Below are 18,787 nucleotides of genomic sequence, written 5' to 3'. Positions count from 1 at the left end.
CATTAAGTATTTACTGAATGCTATTAATTTATCTCAAGATAATAGTCACCATAAGTTTGTGGAGATTATGTATATAAAATGAGTGCTCTTCTCTTTCTTAGCCTGGTTGTTTCAAAAAAGCTCATTATGGAAGATAAGGAAATCGATTATAGTAGGGAAGAAGAGCAAAAATCTCTTCTACCATTTCTGGAAGAGGAAGAAAAAGAAGACAAAGCCCATCAGTTCTCTAATGTGGAAAAACACTGGGAAGGTGAAAATAATGAATTGTTTGATAACTCACAGAAAACTAACATTAATGTGGCTTCTGATTTAGTAGCTGGGAACAGTACAGTTCTAGGCTTGAATGATATTCCAAGTAAATGCAATGACTCCAGTAAGTGTTCTCTAGCATGTGCTACACAGCTGTAACGAATCCAAATCTAATCCGTTATTTCCGTAGTGGTAAATTCTCTACTTTTTACCTCTGTGAGGCATTTTGATTCAGTTGCTGATGGTAAAAATCTAATATTTGACTGTATGGGCTTGATTCAGTTGCTTGTACATTGGCATCTAGTGCCACTTGAAGTGTTTCAGACTCTCTCATCTGGCTCCAAAATGGCATAGGTCTTCCACAGATTGAGCTCTCTGAAGATCTTGGATACCCTAAGACACCTAAACTGGCACCAGATACTTCTCAATAGGCAGCTGATTTCTCTAGTGTGTCCAAGAGTATGTTTCAGTATATTATGCGAGAAAACATAGCTACCATTTTAAAGATTATCGTGGACGGTGTAGTGCTGAATAGTGATCTTTATGTTAAATACAGTTCTTAGGCTCTTCTTTTCTCATTGTCACTGTCATGATTGCATAAATACTTAACAAAAATTTTCTATCTTTATGGTACAGTAGGATAAGGTAGTGTAAGATAAATTAAACAGGTTGGCCAAAACCTGTCAAAATATTAGCTTTCCCCCACTCTGATTTTAGGGGTGTTTTTTCCACATACATTGGCTTGTTGGTGACACTTTGATAATGAAGGCAGGGAGCATTGTCCTGGTTTGGTTTGCAGCTGTACAATAGTAGGCCTGTGTGTTTTGCCGTGTGAATTTTTTTATATAGGCTGCAGGAGTGCTATAAAATGTCACCTCTGATTCTCCCCACTTTGACTTGACAGCAAGTATGCTAGAGCTTTGCGTTTTAAAGCTTAAAGTCTGTGTTAAACTGTTGTTTTAATATCTGTTAGACTACAGGCATGAAGAAGAGTTGGCTGGTGGTGGCAGGATGGGAAACAAGGATGCTTCTGAAGGAGCTGGAGACAAATCTGATTCTAGCATGTAAATAACTTGTTTTGTTACCAGTTTAACAGTAATTTCTTTTATAGGATTAATTTACCTTTTCAAGGGAAGGTTTGGTTAATTCAACTATGCATTATCAAATTAATCATAGGCAACATAGACCTTTCCACAAAAAATAAATTGGTTACTACTGTTAAAACAATGGGCTGAGTGAGATAAAGACAGACTCAGGACACTTTTTAATCTGAAGCCATTGTGGGTATGTATGTGTAAGACAATGATTGCACCACATTAACGTGGGCTAATTGGCTCTCCTCAAAGGAGCATTACATTAACCAAATTTACGCTTTCTTGAAAACCCAGCCAGCTCTTTGTAATAACGTGTAGTGTTGTGTTCATATCCCTCAGTACTTGTAGAACATCAGGAGCTGTTGGAAAAAGAGCAGGTTTTCTGCTGAAGATTATCAGTGTTGGATTGTAAGGTTTCTTAATATATACTGAGTTTTGTAGCCCTGTGTAAAGTCAATTAGCACAGAATTGATATGATAGGTTAGTACTATGTTGATTTTACAAGTAGGTGATACAGCAGATTTATTCCTGAAGAAATAAGTTTACATGTAATGGGTCATGCATGAAAAAGAATTTGGTGGTTTGAATGTGGCCTTAAGTAGTTGCTGCTCTCTGCACAAAGATCACAGCACAGTTTGGCTTACTTTGACGCAACTGTTAATCTCTGCCCTGGAATGACCTGGCATCCGGTTATAAGGCTCGACGAAAAGCTCAAATAATGTTTATTAATATACATCTGTGGGAAGACGCACAGCACATATGCCTACTGCCAGTAAATGTTGACAGCGTTACCATTATCAACAGAGAAATTTAAATTACAGCAAACTGATTTAAAAATAAAACAAACCAAACCTTCAGACCTTTTCTTGCTATATGTTTAAGCAGACCAAAATGATAAGAGAGATTAGCTCACCTCACAAACTGATCAGCTGTATATTAATATGTTTTAAGGTAGTTTAGAATGTTCCCTTTAAAGTTTTAAACTATAGTTCTGGGAAGCCAGAATTTGCAAACCCTGGGTATAATCAAGAGGAGCCACAGGCATTTCAAAACAAAGACATATAATTAATGCATTAAATGTGGGTACAAATGTTCAACATTAGATATCCAAGTCTCAAAATCTTGGCTTAAGTACATGTATGTAAACTTCTTTTATGGACTATGTTCATTTTTTTTCACCGTTATTTATACTGGTCATATTTGTAACAGTTCTGCTAGAACAAGAGTAAAATGGAAAACAACAAACCCTCAAACGCATGAGTGGATGACATACAAACTTCACGTAACTTTTGAATTTCTCATTATGTTTTCATTGTTAATTGTGTGTTTCAATTCAAAGGGAAAGCTTGGAACACTGTTTGGGTGACATTAATAATATTCAGGCTATGAAGTATACAGATAGAATGTGCATGTTAACGTTCCAGAGGAACCTAAAAGAGCTCAACGACATAGCCAGAGAAAAGGAGCTTGTGGTGCAAAAAGCCAGGTCAGTGTTTAAGCAAACAGAATCCATCAGCATCAGTCATCATCAAATACTGGGATACTGTATCTGTTAAAAATATTCGAGTTTTTACAGTTTTTCCATGAAGGTTACAGGATGCAATCACTTGTTTAATATAATATATTCAATATTTCCCCAAACCCTTGTTAAGAATTAAGGATCAAGGATAAAAATTAATTACATACTTGAAAAAATGAAACACAATAATGAATGTTAAAGAAGGAGGAGATGTTAAATTCATCTGGGAGAATTAGATGCTAATTCCTTCCAGTGATGTCTGCACAATCCTGCTGGTTCAACAGTCGGTTGGAAGCATCAAGTAGAAAATTCATTATAAATGTTTTCTAAACTGTGATAGAAATAGTACATTAGAATTGGTGAAGTTACTCACGTGCTTTAAGATAAACACCCGCTATGAGTGTTTTGCTATGTTAACATCACAAAGACATTCTTTAGCACCAAATATACCTGAAGAAGGCTAACATGTAAAGAGGCTGTTTATGCTGTTGTCATTTTTGATATCTGAACTCTGGATGAGGTCAGAATAAACTTTGTTACTTTTTTTTTTTATTATTTTCGGCGAAAATGCTTGAAATTACCAGGGGCTTCTGAAGAACCTCACAATAAAACCTGAAAAGGAAAAGTGGGATGGTGGTGGGAGGTGGGTTGGGATGGTGGTGGGACGTGGGTTGGGAGGGTTGAAGGAGTCCTAGCTGTGAATCTTGCCCCCAAAAGGAAGCGTTTCGTGGGAAAGAGTAAAAAACTTACAAAATATAACTAATCTATTTGTTTCTTCCAGAGACAAGCGGAGTGCCTGTCAGCTGCAGATCAGGCTGCTAGCAAAGCAGCTGGAGTACGTAGACGTTGAAATAGAGAAAGAGGAGGCGGCTGGCAATGTGTAGGTAGAGAGCATTTCTGCATACCAAAGATTACAGGCATCTACTATGATTATCTGTGTAACTAATAAGATAAACTTTCCTGTTTTCATCTCTTCATATTGTTGAACAGTTGATAGAATTTTTGAGCACATATATTAAAGATGTTAATAGATCAGTGATGACACCCACTGCCGTTCTCAGGTTAAGATGTGACTGCATTAGCTTGGAAGGCCGTTCTGATACGAGGGTATTGCGCTTTCGCGTAGTGAGCAGAGCAATGTGCTCGCTCCCGTCTTGGGGAACGCTAATGTTGCAGTCGCTTTCCAGCTGACGTATTTTCAGCAATAATTGCTCCTTTTGAAATACAGAATAATGGTGCATTGGCTTGGGAATCATTGATCTCTATGCTTTCTGGTCTAGAGGTAATATTCTATTAGGTGAATCAGTGCAGAAAGAGCTGGAAATACAGGAATGGATAGGAAAGAGGCTTATATTTTAAATACCACAACAGGTTGTTAAATCAGCCTATCCCACTACTGTCTGTGACGTTTATCAGGGTCTTGGTCACTTCTATTCAGTATGATGAACCAACCTCAATGTGCTATGGCAGTTTTAGAGGTTGTGGTTTTGCTTCTGGTAGCTATTACAATCAAGATTTATATATATATATATGCATGAATGCCTTTCAGGAGTAGTCCTGTGTACAGGAGCTGTTCTGAAACACTTTTGCTATAAAGTGGGAGGCAATTTACTGTGCTCTTCGCGTTTGGTTTAAATAGAAAGAAGTGGGTGGCTTGTGTACCAGGAGCCAGTGTATTGTGAACAAACTTAGCAGCTGCATTTTATGTCCTGTCTTAATCTTCGGGTTAGTATATTGATGAATGATAAAGGTAGATTAACTGCCAAAATGGAAGAGCTGCTTAAACAAAAATGGCAAGTTGAATGCTAACGAGAGTCCTGTGATGGGTGCTTGTACTCCCTGTTCAGGATCTCAAAAAGACAGTCTTCGTAACAAGAACCAACAAAGACAGAAAAGCGTTGTAGTTTTTATGCTTATGATGGGTCAAATTGTGAGGTCTGGATATGCAGAAAAATAGCAATTCTCACAATCTATTACATTTAGTAAGTGAGTAGTGGACTAAGAAGACTTGATAGATTTCTGGCTTAAGAAGCTCAAAGGCATCATGTTTCAGCAATAATGAAAATGTTAGCTACCATGCGCGTCACTGATGCCCAATACAAAAAATTCAAAGTTAGAGTAGTAACTGCAGGTAGAAGAGCCATTTTCAATTTTCATTTTGAGGGAGGGTGGGTATGCTGAATGTAGTCAGTTCACTGTCTGTTCATTCTGTAGCATACTGTCTACTAGTTTTCCTGGCTAGAGAAGACCAAGGAAAATAATCAACTGTGTGGCAACGCTGCCATTGTAGGCAAAGTACATGGAATATTGTAATGCCGCTTTAAAAGCAAAATCAGTCTAGGTTCTCTAGGTTCGCCAAAAATTATTTTATTAATAATACTACTTTTATCAGATTGAGAAATGAATAGTTATGTTAAGCTTCTGGTCAGTGCTTTTGAAACAAATATTCTTCTGTAAATTTCAACCAATGTGTAATAGTTTCAAGCTATGCCTTTGAATGAAGAAGGGGCACTTAGAAGACTATGTAGGAGACTGCATAAATTAGTGAAGTTCTAATACATAAATCTCAGCCTCAAAACTGTTTTTTATTGTTGCTAATCTTGTTGGGGGGGATTTTTTTTTAACCTTTATTAGTTCCGATTTCTTTCTGATTGTTTCTTTTTAATGTTAACAGTGCAGCCTTGTCCCGCCTTCAGGCAATGCACAGACGACTGTGCACTGAACTGGAGAAAGAGAAGGATTTTGAATTGAAAATTTCTTTGACACTAAAAGAAAACATGTAAGTGGAATGAGAAGGGAAGGGAATGTGAAAACAGTGTGATTGGGAGTCACTCTTTATCATGGCCTTCATGTGTGTTTAATCGATTCAAAAGTTAATGACTACAAAAGTTGCTTGTAAATACTGAGCTATGTAATTTGAGGTCATGTGAGGTTGACTGCAAGGCAGAGGATCTTGAGAGCAACTTTTAGCCTGAACAGTTCATTGCATAGGAAATTGGTTGCTGTGGGTCAGCTCCCGAGTTTGTCTTGCACACAAATGAAGTTTTGATTTTTATTTAGAGTTGTGCATACATTGTAGACCTAAACAGGTCTCATTTTAAATGGAAAACGAGCTGGACTAAAGTAGACCTGTCTGTGATACTGATCTCTGAATGAGCATAAACGCTTCTAATTTATGCCTCAGTGATTTTTATAGGGCATGAAGGAAAAAACTGAAATTGAGAATGATGGAGACATTGCAGTGATACTGTGTATTTTTATGCTAAGCTAATATTGCTGCTTGTAATTAATCATTCACGTATACAGAATTATTTATTTATATAAGACAGAATAAAACTGTCTTTTGCAGAAGGCAACAGCTGAGTGTGTTTATTTTGTGGCATCAAAGGTACAACTACTGATGCCACCACATCAAAGCAAGAACACAAGCCTGAGCTTATAGATGTGATTAACCAGAATACAGTATGTTCTGCTGCAGTGTTGTATAATAGTGTTAAAATGCTTGACTCGTTTATTGTGTTATTAGCAATAACTATATTAATCTATTTATATGTGTCCTTATCATATCTAAATTCCTTCAGTAAAACACAGAAGAATAAAAGCAATAGGCTGTCCCTGAAGTTATTTATTGTTGAAGAAAAGCTATTTTCCTAAGTTTTCTTGTTTTTCATATTTTCTTCTGGGTAAATGTGTATGTGAGAAACAGAACCTTGAGCTTTACTTTTTTTTTTACTTTTTTTTTTTTTACTGATATGTTGGGTTTTTTTATTGATATGTTTGATGTCTTTAAAACGAGATATGCTATTAGTTAAGTTAAGAGCCTTAGTCTGGAAGGTAAAATACCTGTGTCAGTAACAGGGTATGATTTACAATATAATTTAAAAAAAAAACGTGGCTTGATATTCATTTTCAGCATAGTCTTACCTACTCAATAGCCTTAAGTAAGGTAAAGAATGTCAGTATTTTGGTGAAAACAACTCACACTGTTTTAAAGGCTTGAGATGTGGCAGATAGAAACTGAGCGGGGAAAATATGAAATACTCCATGAACAACTTAAAAAAGATGAGGAGGAGCTGGAGATGCAATACCAAGAACGAGCCAAAGTGCGGATTTGGAAGGAAAAAATAGCAGCACTGCAAGCAGAAGAAAATCAGCGGTCTAGAGAAAAGTAAGCGCATATAAGTCAGACTCTGCTTCCTTTCTGTGTGTTATTTGTAGCCAATTCGCTATTTCAGGTGTTGAGAAGATTAGCTAATTCAAATACCAGTGGTATTGTGTTTCTTAGCTGGGTGTTGCTTCTGGAATATTTTATGAGGGAAATGGAATTAAAATAAGAATTGCCCACATTCTTGCAGTTACGCAGGTAAAGATTTCTGATCTATGGAAAAAAAAAAAACTTGGTAAAGACAAAAACTGTGAATGCTTTTTGTCTATGGAAATGAAGTCTATTTGATCAGACTAACTACACGTGTCTGCATTGTTGTTCGCCACCAGGACATTAAAGCCCTCAGCCCCATCGTTAAATGTCATTATGTTGGAATCAAGGTTTCCGTAATCCTGCTGCAGCTCTTGGTTTGCATGTGTTTTGTAGAAAAGAAGAGGAAGCCCAGAAAGAATATGAAGAAAAGCATAAAAAAATGCTTGAAGATGCCAAAAGGAACCACAAAAAAGCAGTATCCTTCCTGAGAAAAAGCATGGCAAGGTTATCGTCCACTCCTTTTCTGTCATTGTACATTCTCTGGTGTACAATACTCTATCCTTTAGTCTTTGAAAAATAATTTTTTTGCTCGGTGTATCTTCTGTTAGATTTGGCAATCTTCTGCCACAGTACCAGTGCTGTGACACGTTCAAATCTTACAAAGCACAAAGGACTTGGAAAGAAGAAAACCCACTTCCTGTCCTAGTATGGTCTTCAGATTCCCTGTAGCTGAAGGGACTGTCATTTTGATGTGATGCAGAGGGGTTTGACTACTTGTAGACATTAATAATGATTTGACACGTTTTATATATGTGTGTGTTATTAACTGAAGTAGTTCGAAGTAGTATAACTAAATTCCCCATTTGGACCTTGCGCTCTGCCATTCTATACCCCCTCTGAAATGTGGAAAAAAAGCTTTCTTGCTGTCTGGGAAAATTGGTTGATAGGTCATTTCTTTGTGCTCCTGTTCTTTCCTGGTTGATGGTAAATGAAATGTTCTTTGCATATGTTTATGTTTATATAATTACTGTGGTGTTGAATTATTTTGCTACTAAGGAAAGTGTGAACATTTGTAACTTAATTTTTCTTGTATATTAGGACTTAATTGAAAAATGATTGAAATAATTATACTGTTTCTGTATCGGTTTATTTTTCATTAGATGGCATGTGCAAATTTGTAATAATTAAGAAAAACAAACACCCAAATAAGATTGTTTTTTTTCCTGACCAATGTATCAAATATACATCTTGCTATTTTTTTCTAGTTTACCATCATATTACCTGGAATACTCTTGGATTTGATTTATGCCCACATTTCCAGCTTTTAGAGTTTCTAGGGTTTATTTTTAGTGTGGGTGCAAGTGGTTGGCTCATATAAATTTCACTACGTAATTGTTTAGATATTCTTTATATGAGCAACACCTGAGTTCTTGCTTTATTTTAGCAACTAGACATATGTCATAATGTGGAACACATTCTTCATATTCAAAATAAAAAAAAAAAATTGTTGAGCAAACTAGTTGAAAGCCTGTTGGCACTTGTAGCTTGAGCGGTACCATATATAGAAGAGTCTTCCAACTGTTCCACTTTACCCACACCCAGTATCATAGTAAACACAGCGGCTTACAGGAAGAATGGTGACATTGACAATTACTACTTGTCAGGTTAAACATTCTAATACTAAAAGCTTTCCAGGATATGAGCCTGAAAGATTTTACTTTGCTTACAGAATTCATGAAAAAAATGCAAAGGAAGACGTGAAAACTCAGGAGCATATGGAGAGAAGGATACAAGCTGTGCTTTCCCTGAAAACCAGCATAACTTCCAATAGGGTACTGCTGCTGTGCCTTAGATTGGGAATGGAGAAAGTGACTTGTTAGACTGCTAGGTTTTAATGGAAGTGATTTCATTGCAGAATTGTTGTGTGATGCTATCAGATCACCAACCAAATCTCTCTTGAAACTGGGGAGAATTTAACTATAGGAGTAATGGTGTTAGATTTGTATGGGCAGATTTTGACACTTCTACTTACGGATTTTTTTCTGTCAACAGTCTAGTTCTTCTGGTAGGGTAACTCTCTTGAAAATACTACAAATAAGTTCTCTGAAAACTCGGCCAGAAGCATTTCTAGTTATTTGGATGCCAGTGCAGAAGTACTTCATATGGAGTAAACATATGGAAGAAAACCAGCTACTTAAGAATTTAAGTAAATTAAGAATTTCTGAGCTATGCTACTTTGCTTTTCTACTTATGTTCTGAAGAATCTGAAGAAGTGTTCTTAATTTAATACTAATTTGTTTAGAACTGTATCTTTCCACATTGCTTCATTGAGTAGCGTTTCCAGGACAGGCTAGAGGGGTAAAGAAGTAACCCTGACCCAGTCAGAGCTTTCGGCATTTCAGCACACCGTGACTAGTGTGCATATTCAAACCAAGAAGTTCTACTTCAGAGAAATCTACCACAAATTTATTCTTGATAAGGGGACCAACACTAGATTCGCTGTTTTATATTATTTAATATGTGAATCAAATATGTAACTGGGGTTTGTATGGCTTCATAGGAAAAACTCCAAACTCTCCAGGCTTGGAACAAAGCGAAGGCCTTTGAGGCAAAGAAGCAGGAGATGAAAATGAGGGAAGCTATCCTGGCAGAAGGAGGCAATGTTGCCAAGGACGTTTTTCTCCATAAACGACTGCTAGAGCATGAAAAAGAGAAACAGTAAGTATTCATATCTACATCAAACTCAGCTGCTTACTGATGCTCATGCAGGAATTGGTGCTCTTAATCAAATTCTGAAAACATAACATCTGTGGAGCTGTCTCAAGGGAGTGAACTCATTCTTATGCTCTGTCTGTGTGATACTTGTATAGTCTGTTTTAAGAGACTTGAACTTCTAGCTTAGGTGTTATTCAGAGAACCAAAGGTAGATCACAGTTTGTTACTCTTAGTGTGAGCTACATCGTGCTTCTTGCAGCAGGTTTTTTTCTAATTTGAGCTACCATCCTGCTAATCTGAAGAACTGCTTAGTTCTTTCTCCCAGGGTACTACTTTTCTCCTTTTCTGTGAAGGGGCATTCTCTGTTTTCTCTGAGTATATTTCAGCCTGAATATATATTTCTGAATTATATGAAAAAGAAAACAACTTTTTAGTCATTAAAACCATTATGTCATTAATTTGTATATCACCTGTAAAAAGATTCTTAAACAACTGATACTTAAGGCAGATAGCACTGGGAGTCAGTACCATTGCTGTGTCTTTGTAACCATGATTAACTTCTTTGTACCATGATTTTCCAAAACGACATTGTATTTATAATGTATTTTATCTGCTGCAATGGGGTATCATGAGGCTAAATTCAGACAGTAAAGTGCTTCCGTAGGCAGTAGCCTGTATTTAAACGAGAGGTGGTATTTTCTTTGCTCCTGTTTAGAATGTGTAATTATTTATATGGATTAGTTGAAGAGGTGAAAGTCTATATTAAAAGCGATCATTAGGGTGGATAATATTTGTTGCAGAAAATGGTGTATTAAACTGCTGATATTAAAACTGAGATTAAATTATCTACTGTCACTTTTGTTACACTACCCAGTGTGTTGTGGAATTTGTAGTCATACATAGCTTTGAATTCCTGTCTTCCAGGGTCAGTACTTGTGTCCTTACTTTTCACCATTCTTCCTTCCTGTATTAAATCCACTGGATCTCAAATGGGCGGTTTTCTTTAAATAGCTAACTAGGTTATGAAAATTATTTAATTAGTTTATTGTTTTCAGTAACAACGACTGGTATGCTTTGTCAACTCCTCAGCTTCTAAAACACTGTAATTGAGTATATTTAGTCTGCAAAAATGTATAAATAGCCTCTGAATCGCCTGGTGTCTTGACAGAAATTACCACTGCACCCAATTTAAAGACTTGCTATTTAGCTTAAAGGCTCAAAAAAAATGGACTGAAGTTAGTATTTTTAGTAAACAACCATGGTTGGTTTAATATTTCTTACAACATTGGATTACAGAGCTTCCAGAGAATGGCAAAAATCAAGAAAAATCGAGATTGTATCTCAAATTTTGCGAGAAAAAGCTTCTATTCACAAGCAGAAAAAACACCAGTCCTCTACTAAGACAGTCAAGGGTGGTGGCAAACTTGAGGGTTCTTTACGGTGGAGAATGAAAACATGGCAATATATTGAGAAGACGTGCAAACATTCAGCTGGAGCCATATCACAGGTAAACAAAGGCCTAAGAATTAACTGTCTTTAGATTTTATTTTTTTTTTAAAGGTGCAAGGGCAGTGAATTCTTTTGCCTGTGCATAGCACAGGCTACAACTGAATACCAGACAGTACAGAACAAGCGTGGAGTAGTTACTCCGTTAGACCTCTTAATGACTGTTAGTCTCCCTTTTCTTGATTATTGGTGCTTGTATGAATAAAGACATTGTCCTGTTTGGTGTGGGGTTTTTTTTAAGGGCATTTGTAAGAAGAGGTGAATCTTTGAACACAAGTCACAACAGGCATCAAAAAACCACTTCCAGTTTAATTACCTTTATCCCTGAGTAAGGATTCAGATCACTTTGTCAGCACAAGAGAAATGTTTTGACTGTATTAGAAAGGAGACAGTGGTTCTCTCTAGACATAAGCTTCCTGCATGGTTTATCTGCTCAGCATTCCAGGGAGTTCTAGCCTGGAAAGTGGAGGTGGAGTGAACTGAATTCCCTGCTGAAACTAGTGGCTTCATGCAGTCTTTAGGTATTTAAAAGAAAAGGGGTGGGGAAGAGGTATTGGCAGAAATAATCATTAATTGTACAAAACAACAAAGTCCTTGGTCATTCTGTGGTATACAAAATATTTAAAAAGTACAGTCAGTATTCTTATGCCTGAGGACTAGTTTCTAGCCTCCTACAGTATACAGCTAATGTCATATAGATGCTTTTAGCATGAAATTTTGTCTGTATTCAGTGTCTTAATAAGGGATTGACCTAAGTTGTTGTCTTTGGCCTCTGAGATTTATAAACCTGTCATTTTTGTATTAAAAGATCTCCTCAGAAACTCTTAACTGTTGAAGTAACTATCCGCTAGTAATTTTTAACTGTATCTTCAAAATTGATGTTCTTTCACAGAAGTCGTGGTGCTCTCCGTCAGCTTGTTCCTCAGCCAGTGAGAGAACTGCTTCTGTAGGAGAGATTTCTGAAAAAATACCCCATGATGTGTTCTATGAAAGCAGTGAAGATGAGACAGAGAGGGACAAGACCTTGGTAGAGCCGGAGTTCCCAGGGCTTTGGAGTCAGGAACATGACTTGCACAAGGTAAATGTTAGGATATATCTTATTAGAAATAGAAAAGAAAAAAAAAAAAAGGTGGATGAGATCCTTTTGTGTTTGACTCATTGTGAAGTTAGTCTCTACCAAATTTTGACAATATCCATAAAAGTATTTTAATGGATTAGAAGTTTCATTTGCCTCTCTAGTAGCTGTATGTATCTGAAGTAATGACACTGGCAAGTGCTGTTTTCAGGACCTCCCTTAAAAACAACAATTACCTATTTTGCAGTTAAAATGCAGACTTTACTACATAGATGTAGAGATCCATCATCCGAGTAATTGGTGTTTGGCACTGTTCCTGTGGTGTTTGCTGTCCTAATACTTCAAGTTTAGTTCAGAGATATGTGAAGACGTACATCATGTTCATTTGTTTGAGTTTAAACAAACTAAACATGACTTTCTGTTGAGTTGACAACACCAATTGCTTGATGTGGAAACAACTTTTCTTGTACCACAGTAGGCAAAGAAAAGCATGTCTAGCGAAGTAATAGTATTCTGTACTCTAAACAGAAGTAAATAATGTACTCTTATAAAGTGGAATTCTGGAGTTAAGATACTAAGTGTTATTCCAAGGTATACTTGTCTATACTGCTTTTTTGAGATGTGGAAGACCTTTAAGAGCAGACATTATAATCAATCAAAAAGAAATAATGTCACTATATGTTCCTATACTTGCATGAAAGAAGCACTGGACCATAACTGAAATGTTCCAGTGAAGTTAGCTGGTTTTTTTCTGAATAAGTTTAAGAAGTTGAGGGGGGGAAAACACTCTTTAAGTGCAGAAGAGCTAATACTGCCATGAAAAACATTATGTCACAGTGTGGGATGATGATAAGCTACGGAAAAGGCAGCTGAGAATAAATTCAGTTCTTCATACAGGAGCTGGGAGGCTGAGTTTGATCTGGAGAGAAACAGACCAAGGCTGCCCGGATACTGAAAGATTCCATTTGCAGCCTTTCCTACTTTGAGCTATGGATTTTGTGACCATACTGACTTACAGTCGTGGTGGTTTTTACTGCTGTTCTTTATTAGATATCCAAAGAAGAAATGGATCCAAAGCAGCTGGCTACAAGGGTAGAGAAAAAAGACATTTTTGAGAAAAAAATGGAGGAAGTCCAAACTGGAGTTTTTCACAAGCAAATAGTGTCCGGTCGTGACTGTAAGGCACGTACTTTCTTCAGTAAACCAAGCTGCATTCATTTCAAGGTTAGTGGCCATTCCGCATAGGATCTGTAAGGATGATGTGTATGTGTCTACTACATCTATATACGGATGTCTTGATCAAAACTCTGTTGCACTGGGAAGGAAAAAAATATTGTTGTCTTTAATAGGTCTTTAGTCAAACCTGAAACAGTATTTGCCTTTTTCTCTAGCAATCTCTTAGGTAAGTTTATAGTCAGATTAAACAAACTACTTAGTTTTACTACTTAGGTCTAAATTATAAAATATTTTCTGTATGTAGGGGAATTTAAATACTGCCAGAAAGGTGAGCAAATGATGAATCATCTTGTTAGACTGTGTTCCATGCTTTTTAAAAGGCGGCATAACTGGTACTTACGTATCGTTTGTACATACATTATTACTATAAAATATTGTCCTTAAAGAAGTCATGACTACAGTCCACTTAAGATTTCAGTTTGCAAGCGACCATCATATTGTACTGGTCATGAGGAAACTGAGCTGCAGTTTGTCTCTGTATTGTAATTAACAAGTGTACGCTGCCCAGTTCTTCTCTGTACTTGAAGTGGTGCTAGCGTGGCGTATCAGACAAGTTTTCACACTGTGTCAGTGTTTATGCTGCCAGTCCGCCTGCAGGATGCTTCTTGTCTGGGCATTGATGGATGTGCGCAGGTATAGAGCTTGCAGGGCATTCTGATTTTACTGGGAGCTGTGAGCCTGTGCCTTCCATGGAAAGAGCAGACCTCCACTGGAAGACAGTGGCACCTGGCTCTGTGTTCAAAAAAATCTGCGTTGTCTTTGCCACATGCTGTCTAAATTGCTAACAACTCTGTTAAACCATGGATGTGACATAATGTCTTTGACATTCACTGCAGGAAAAGACAGAGCCGCTCGGTGCATTAGCTGTGCACAAACCTGGATAATGTTGCCCCATCCATGACTCACGAGTTCCTGGCTTTATGGGCTGTACGTTTTAAAAGGGTTTGTTTGGAGCAAGGCAGTGCTTTATGGGTTTATACAATATCCTGCACACAGGGCTGTGATCCCAGTAGGGACTGTGAGCACAGCCATGGTAGAAGTAGCTGGTTTTGTCATTACATGTGTAAATCCTTCCTGCAATTCACACCACCTGATATGTTTGGTGTTCCAAGGATTTTGATGTTGGTCAAATCTACAAAAAGAAGATAGTTTTGATAAATGCATCCTACAGTGTTAATTTCTGCAGACTAGTGGGAATCAGTGAATGGCTCAAGGACTTCATCAGTATTCAGTAAGTAAAATTAGCTGTAGACTTGTTGCTTCTTTTACCTTTGTGCCACAACAGGAGATGCAGACAAATTCTGTAGCAAATGAAATAGATTTCAGTAAATACATCTAAATTATTATATTTCATTCTTGTGCGATGCAAATTAATCTCGGTTGATTGATAATTTTATTTGACTGTTTATAAACAAATGGAAATATCCTCAAAATGTTTCTTTTTAAGAATAATTCAGGGACTGTCTTTCCCTGGAGATATTTGAAGCCTTTAAAATGATAAAATATTACTTTTCACAACTTGCCTTAACCTAAAAAATTAAGTCAAGAAAATAATATATTTACTTGGAACTCTGTGAAAGAAACAAAAAATTGATTGTAGTGTAGGCTAAAAGTGAAGAAATGCCAAAGCTCTTCTTTGTGTGTAAGTGAAGCTTATTGACAAATAGGAGACATCAGAGCAAATTCATTTGGCTTATATAGAAAGTTAAGGTTTCAACTCTATGGCTGACTGACCTGAAGAAACCGTTTCTGTGACTGTGTGATCGTACCCCAGTGAAGTGAATGAGTGGTATTACCACAGTGACTGATCTCATACTCCAGAGAGAGTTTTACAGTTGATACCCACTGCGCTTTGTAGTGATAGATTGCCCTCGGAGTGTCTAGCTAGCTTGCGAAGAAAAATTATGGTGCCTAGTTAAGCCATTCCTTGCCCACTTAGTCCCTCCAAGAGTGCATTGGAATGGGAACGTACTGCGGTTCCTGACTGAACACCATCACTTGAGGGCTATAAAGCCTGAGTCCACCTGCTGTAGAAGGTCTTGGTGAAGTTGTTTAGCACTTTAGTCACAGACTATTGGAGATGCATAATTGACCACAATACAGCAGAGCACTTAAGCTTTTAAACTTGCTCTGGTGCTCAGCTGAAGATGAATGTAGTGTTTTGCTTGTTTTGAAATCATTTAGATGGATTTAATTTTGACCCACTTACAATACACGTTTAATTTCTATTACAAAGTCTGAAGCTGCTAATCTTCTGGCAAAATAAGGGTCCTGCTCTCAAGGATTGATGTTTTTTTTCTCATTTAGTATGTTGGACAGTTACAGATTTTAAATCGGCACCTTTGATTTGTGACCAAAAGTGAAACAACCCTTTCTGAAAGGCCTAAGTCTTTTCTTGATATAATTGCCTTTTAAAGTACTCTCCAAATAGAAATTAAACATTAAGTATTTGAATACGAGTCAATGATTTTTTTTTGATGTATGATGAATGAATTCATGTTTTTTCAAATAAATTGGTCACCCATATATTTGCCAGATGGATAGCTGGCAAAAACAATCTATAGATCTTATTATCCGTTGTCATATTATTAATAATTTGAGCAGCACAGATCAGGTTTGTAGATACTGATCTTACACTGTATAATGCTTATCTCTTCTCAAGTAGAACCACACATAAATTGTTTGTTGTGAAATGGTTTTACCAAGTATTTTGGAAAAAGCCAGAACATCTGAGCTTTCATGGTGTCAGCTGTCCTCTAAATCACTTGCACAGGCAGTTATAGACATAATGCTTGAGAACGGTTATCAGTGACAGACGCTGTATTTGTTAATGAAAAGCTATATTCTAACGGTTAAAATGAGCATTATTGCATCTCCATGTAATGGGAGTCTGTTCTTACCATAGTGGTTCTTTGTGTGTTTGGCAGCTTAGGCTCTAAATCATCAATAATTTATCAAGGTAACATTTGAAATAGAAGGAGCTACTCTTTAAAGTCTTTCTCGGTATAAACTGCTAGTGATCTGTTCTGAAGGTCAGTACACAGATGCTGAGTTCCCTGTTCACGTTTTAAGCTCCTGAGTGCTGAACAGTTGCCCTTTTCTGTTTGAAAATGTCTCATCTTGCTTTGGTTTCCTTTTAATTTTGTTTTGATAAAATTGTTCTGTGTTTCAGTGTGCTTAGGTATGCCCATGGCAAGCAACGTTTGGTTATCTGCTTTGTCTAGCTTCCTTTCTGTCTCTGTTGGGCAGAATGGGTCTCCAGTAGTGCCTTCATAATTTCATTTAGAGTGCAGCTGTGAGATTTCTTGTCTTCTGATGGGCATTTTGCTTGCATCACAGAGACCATGAAACGAGGCGTTGAAATAAGTGGCAGTTTCTATTCAAGATAATTTTGATACAGTTTGCAGCAAGCAAAGCAGCACGCTCTCTAATCACTTGCAGTGACCTTGGTTTTTTTTTTTTCTTTTCTTCTGCCCCCTCTTTGTTTCATGTTTGGCCACGGGAGATGTTACAGAGCAACATGCGGAGTGGGAGTGGGAGAAGGCTGCTTCCGAGTTGTTAAAATAAGCGTTTGGTCCACCCTGGTCTTGATGATATTAATGAGCCTCAGCTTCATCTCTTTGGCTACAGCCTCTTTGTCTGTTGCATGAAGACAATGATTCGTGCCTTTTAAAAGCACTTTAAGACTTCCTGAGTAAAACCTCAATAAAGAATCAGCCTTTGTAGTTTTACAATTGCAGCAGGGTTCTGTAGCTTTTCATTAATCTGTCACTCATTCTGACTTTCTAAGTAATTGGGGGGGGGAGGGGGGGATAAAAAAAATATCTGCCATTGTTACCAGAATAGGAGCTGGATGTTTCATACATAGCTTTAATTTGGCATTTAATGTTAATTATCTCCATAGCTTTGACCCACCTGGCAAAATGTCTGCTGGAATGTCCTGTGAAATAATGGTAACATTTAAGCCAATGGTAAGCACACCCGAGTGCTAAATTACATGATCCCAGTATAATCCAGTAGTCTGATTAAAAACATTGTTGATTTAATTTCTTAACTGTTAACAGGGAAGCAAACTATATTTCTAGGAAAGGCCCTGTTGTACTTGGACAGCTGCGTGCATGTTGAAGCTCTGTTAAATTGCAATAATGCATATTCTCAGGGCACGTTTTAGAAAAATGCCTGTCCCTAAGTATTCTTGGAGTATGTTTTGAAACTTGCTTCAAACAAAAAGATTTATAATCTTGCCTAGCTCAAGTTAGCCGGGCAGTTACCAACGACTGTTTTAAAGCAGAAATGTAGAATCTGTAGAGATACATTTTAATATGTTACTCAGAAAATGAGTGAAAGTATTTTTCATCAGACTATGTAGGCTAAATCTTTGCAAATTACTAGATTTGGCTTATTTTATTTCATTTTTTCCTAGATAAATGAAACGCTGGAAGGAGAAGTCATGTTTATGGCACAGACAGGTTCTTTTTCGGTTCCATTGAAATGTACAGCCAAGAGATGCGTTGTAAGTGACTTTAAGTTTATTCCATGTCAGTATAACAACAGTAATAGAAAATGTGAGATAGCATAAACACTATTGAAAATATTTAGTAAGAAGTATTTATATTTCTTTCTTTTTTTCCTTTTAAATGGAGAGTCTCTTTCCAGAAAATAATTCATTCCTTAGCTTCCCAGATTACACTGAAATTTATACGAAAGTATCTTAATGGATTTGCGTAACCATGAACTGTAACTTTAATGTCAGAGTGGAATTAACTGCAGTAGTTCTGTTCAGAAATTGATGACGCAATGTTAAGTTGTGACTAGAGAGGGAAGAGAAACAGTGGCTGGAAATGAACTATCTTTTTCTCCATGTAATTTTTGGAAATTCCATCCCTGACCTGTAGGGGTTTAATCTTAACTTTCATTTTCTATGTAGACAAACATCAAAATACCACAATATCTTTCTATCTTTTCTAACATTTATAAAAAGCATATAATCTCTCTTTCAGCATCTCAAAATCTTTTGAGAATTCTATACTGAATTTTAAGCAGAGAACATAATTTTCTTACTGTTAAGATGTTAAAAGTTGTGCTTAATTTCAAGCGCTTGTAGGAAGCTAGAATGATAGCACATCAATATTGCATACTTAAACCTGACTGTGTATAGGAGACTCTGATGGTTTTCAGTTAAAAGACCTTGAAGA

General features: G+C 36.9%; 1 protein-coding gene across 1 annotated transcript in view; it reads left to right on the top strand.

The window, feature by feature from the left end:
* Window positions 1-389: 389 nt before the first annotated feature.
* CFAP74 (cilia and flagella associated protein 74) overlaps window positions 390-18,787 on the top strand; it is a 46,384-nt gene continuing 27,986 nt past the window's right edge. Inside the window, exons 1-15 of the mRNA XM_009889674.1 lie at window positions 390-441; window positions 1,223-1,313; window positions 2,683-2,829; window positions 3,644-3,742; window positions 5,537-5,641; window positions 6,857-6,965; window positions 7,479-7,564; window positions 8,790-8,892; window positions 9,621-9,778; window positions 11,072-11,282; window positions 12,174-12,359; window positions 13,407-13,580; window positions 14,705-14,823; window positions 17,497-17,563; window positions 18,016-18,105. Coding sequence (XP_009887976.1) covers window positions 390-441; window positions 1,223-1,313; window positions 2,683-2,829; window positions 3,644-3,742; window positions 5,537-5,641; window positions 6,857-6,965; window positions 7,479-7,564; window positions 8,790-8,892; window positions 9,621-9,778; window positions 11,072-11,282; window positions 12,174-12,359; window positions 13,407-13,580; window positions 14,705-14,823; window positions 17,497-17,563; window positions 18,016-18,105 — 1,797 coding nt within the window. The remainder of the gene's footprint in view (window positions 442-1,222; window positions 1,314-2,682; window positions 2,830-3,643; window positions 3,743-5,536; window positions 5,642-6,856; window positions 6,966-7,478; window positions 7,565-8,789; window positions 8,893-9,620; window positions 9,779-11,071; window positions 11,283-12,173; window positions 12,360-13,406; window positions 13,581-14,704; window positions 14,824-17,496; window positions 17,564-18,015; window positions 18,106-18,787) is intronic.

This window comes from Charadrius vociferus, unplaced genomic scaffold (genome assembly GCF_000708025.1).
Source record: "Charadrius vociferus isolate BGI_N301 unplaced genomic scaffold, ASM70802v2 scaffold477, whole genome shotgun sequence".
In the NCBI taxonomy this organism is placed as follows: domain Eukaryota; kingdom Metazoa; phylum Chordata; class Aves; order Charadriiformes; family Charadriidae; genus Charadrius; species Charadrius vociferus.
This window is presented reverse-complemented; position numbering and strand designations above follow the sequence as displayed.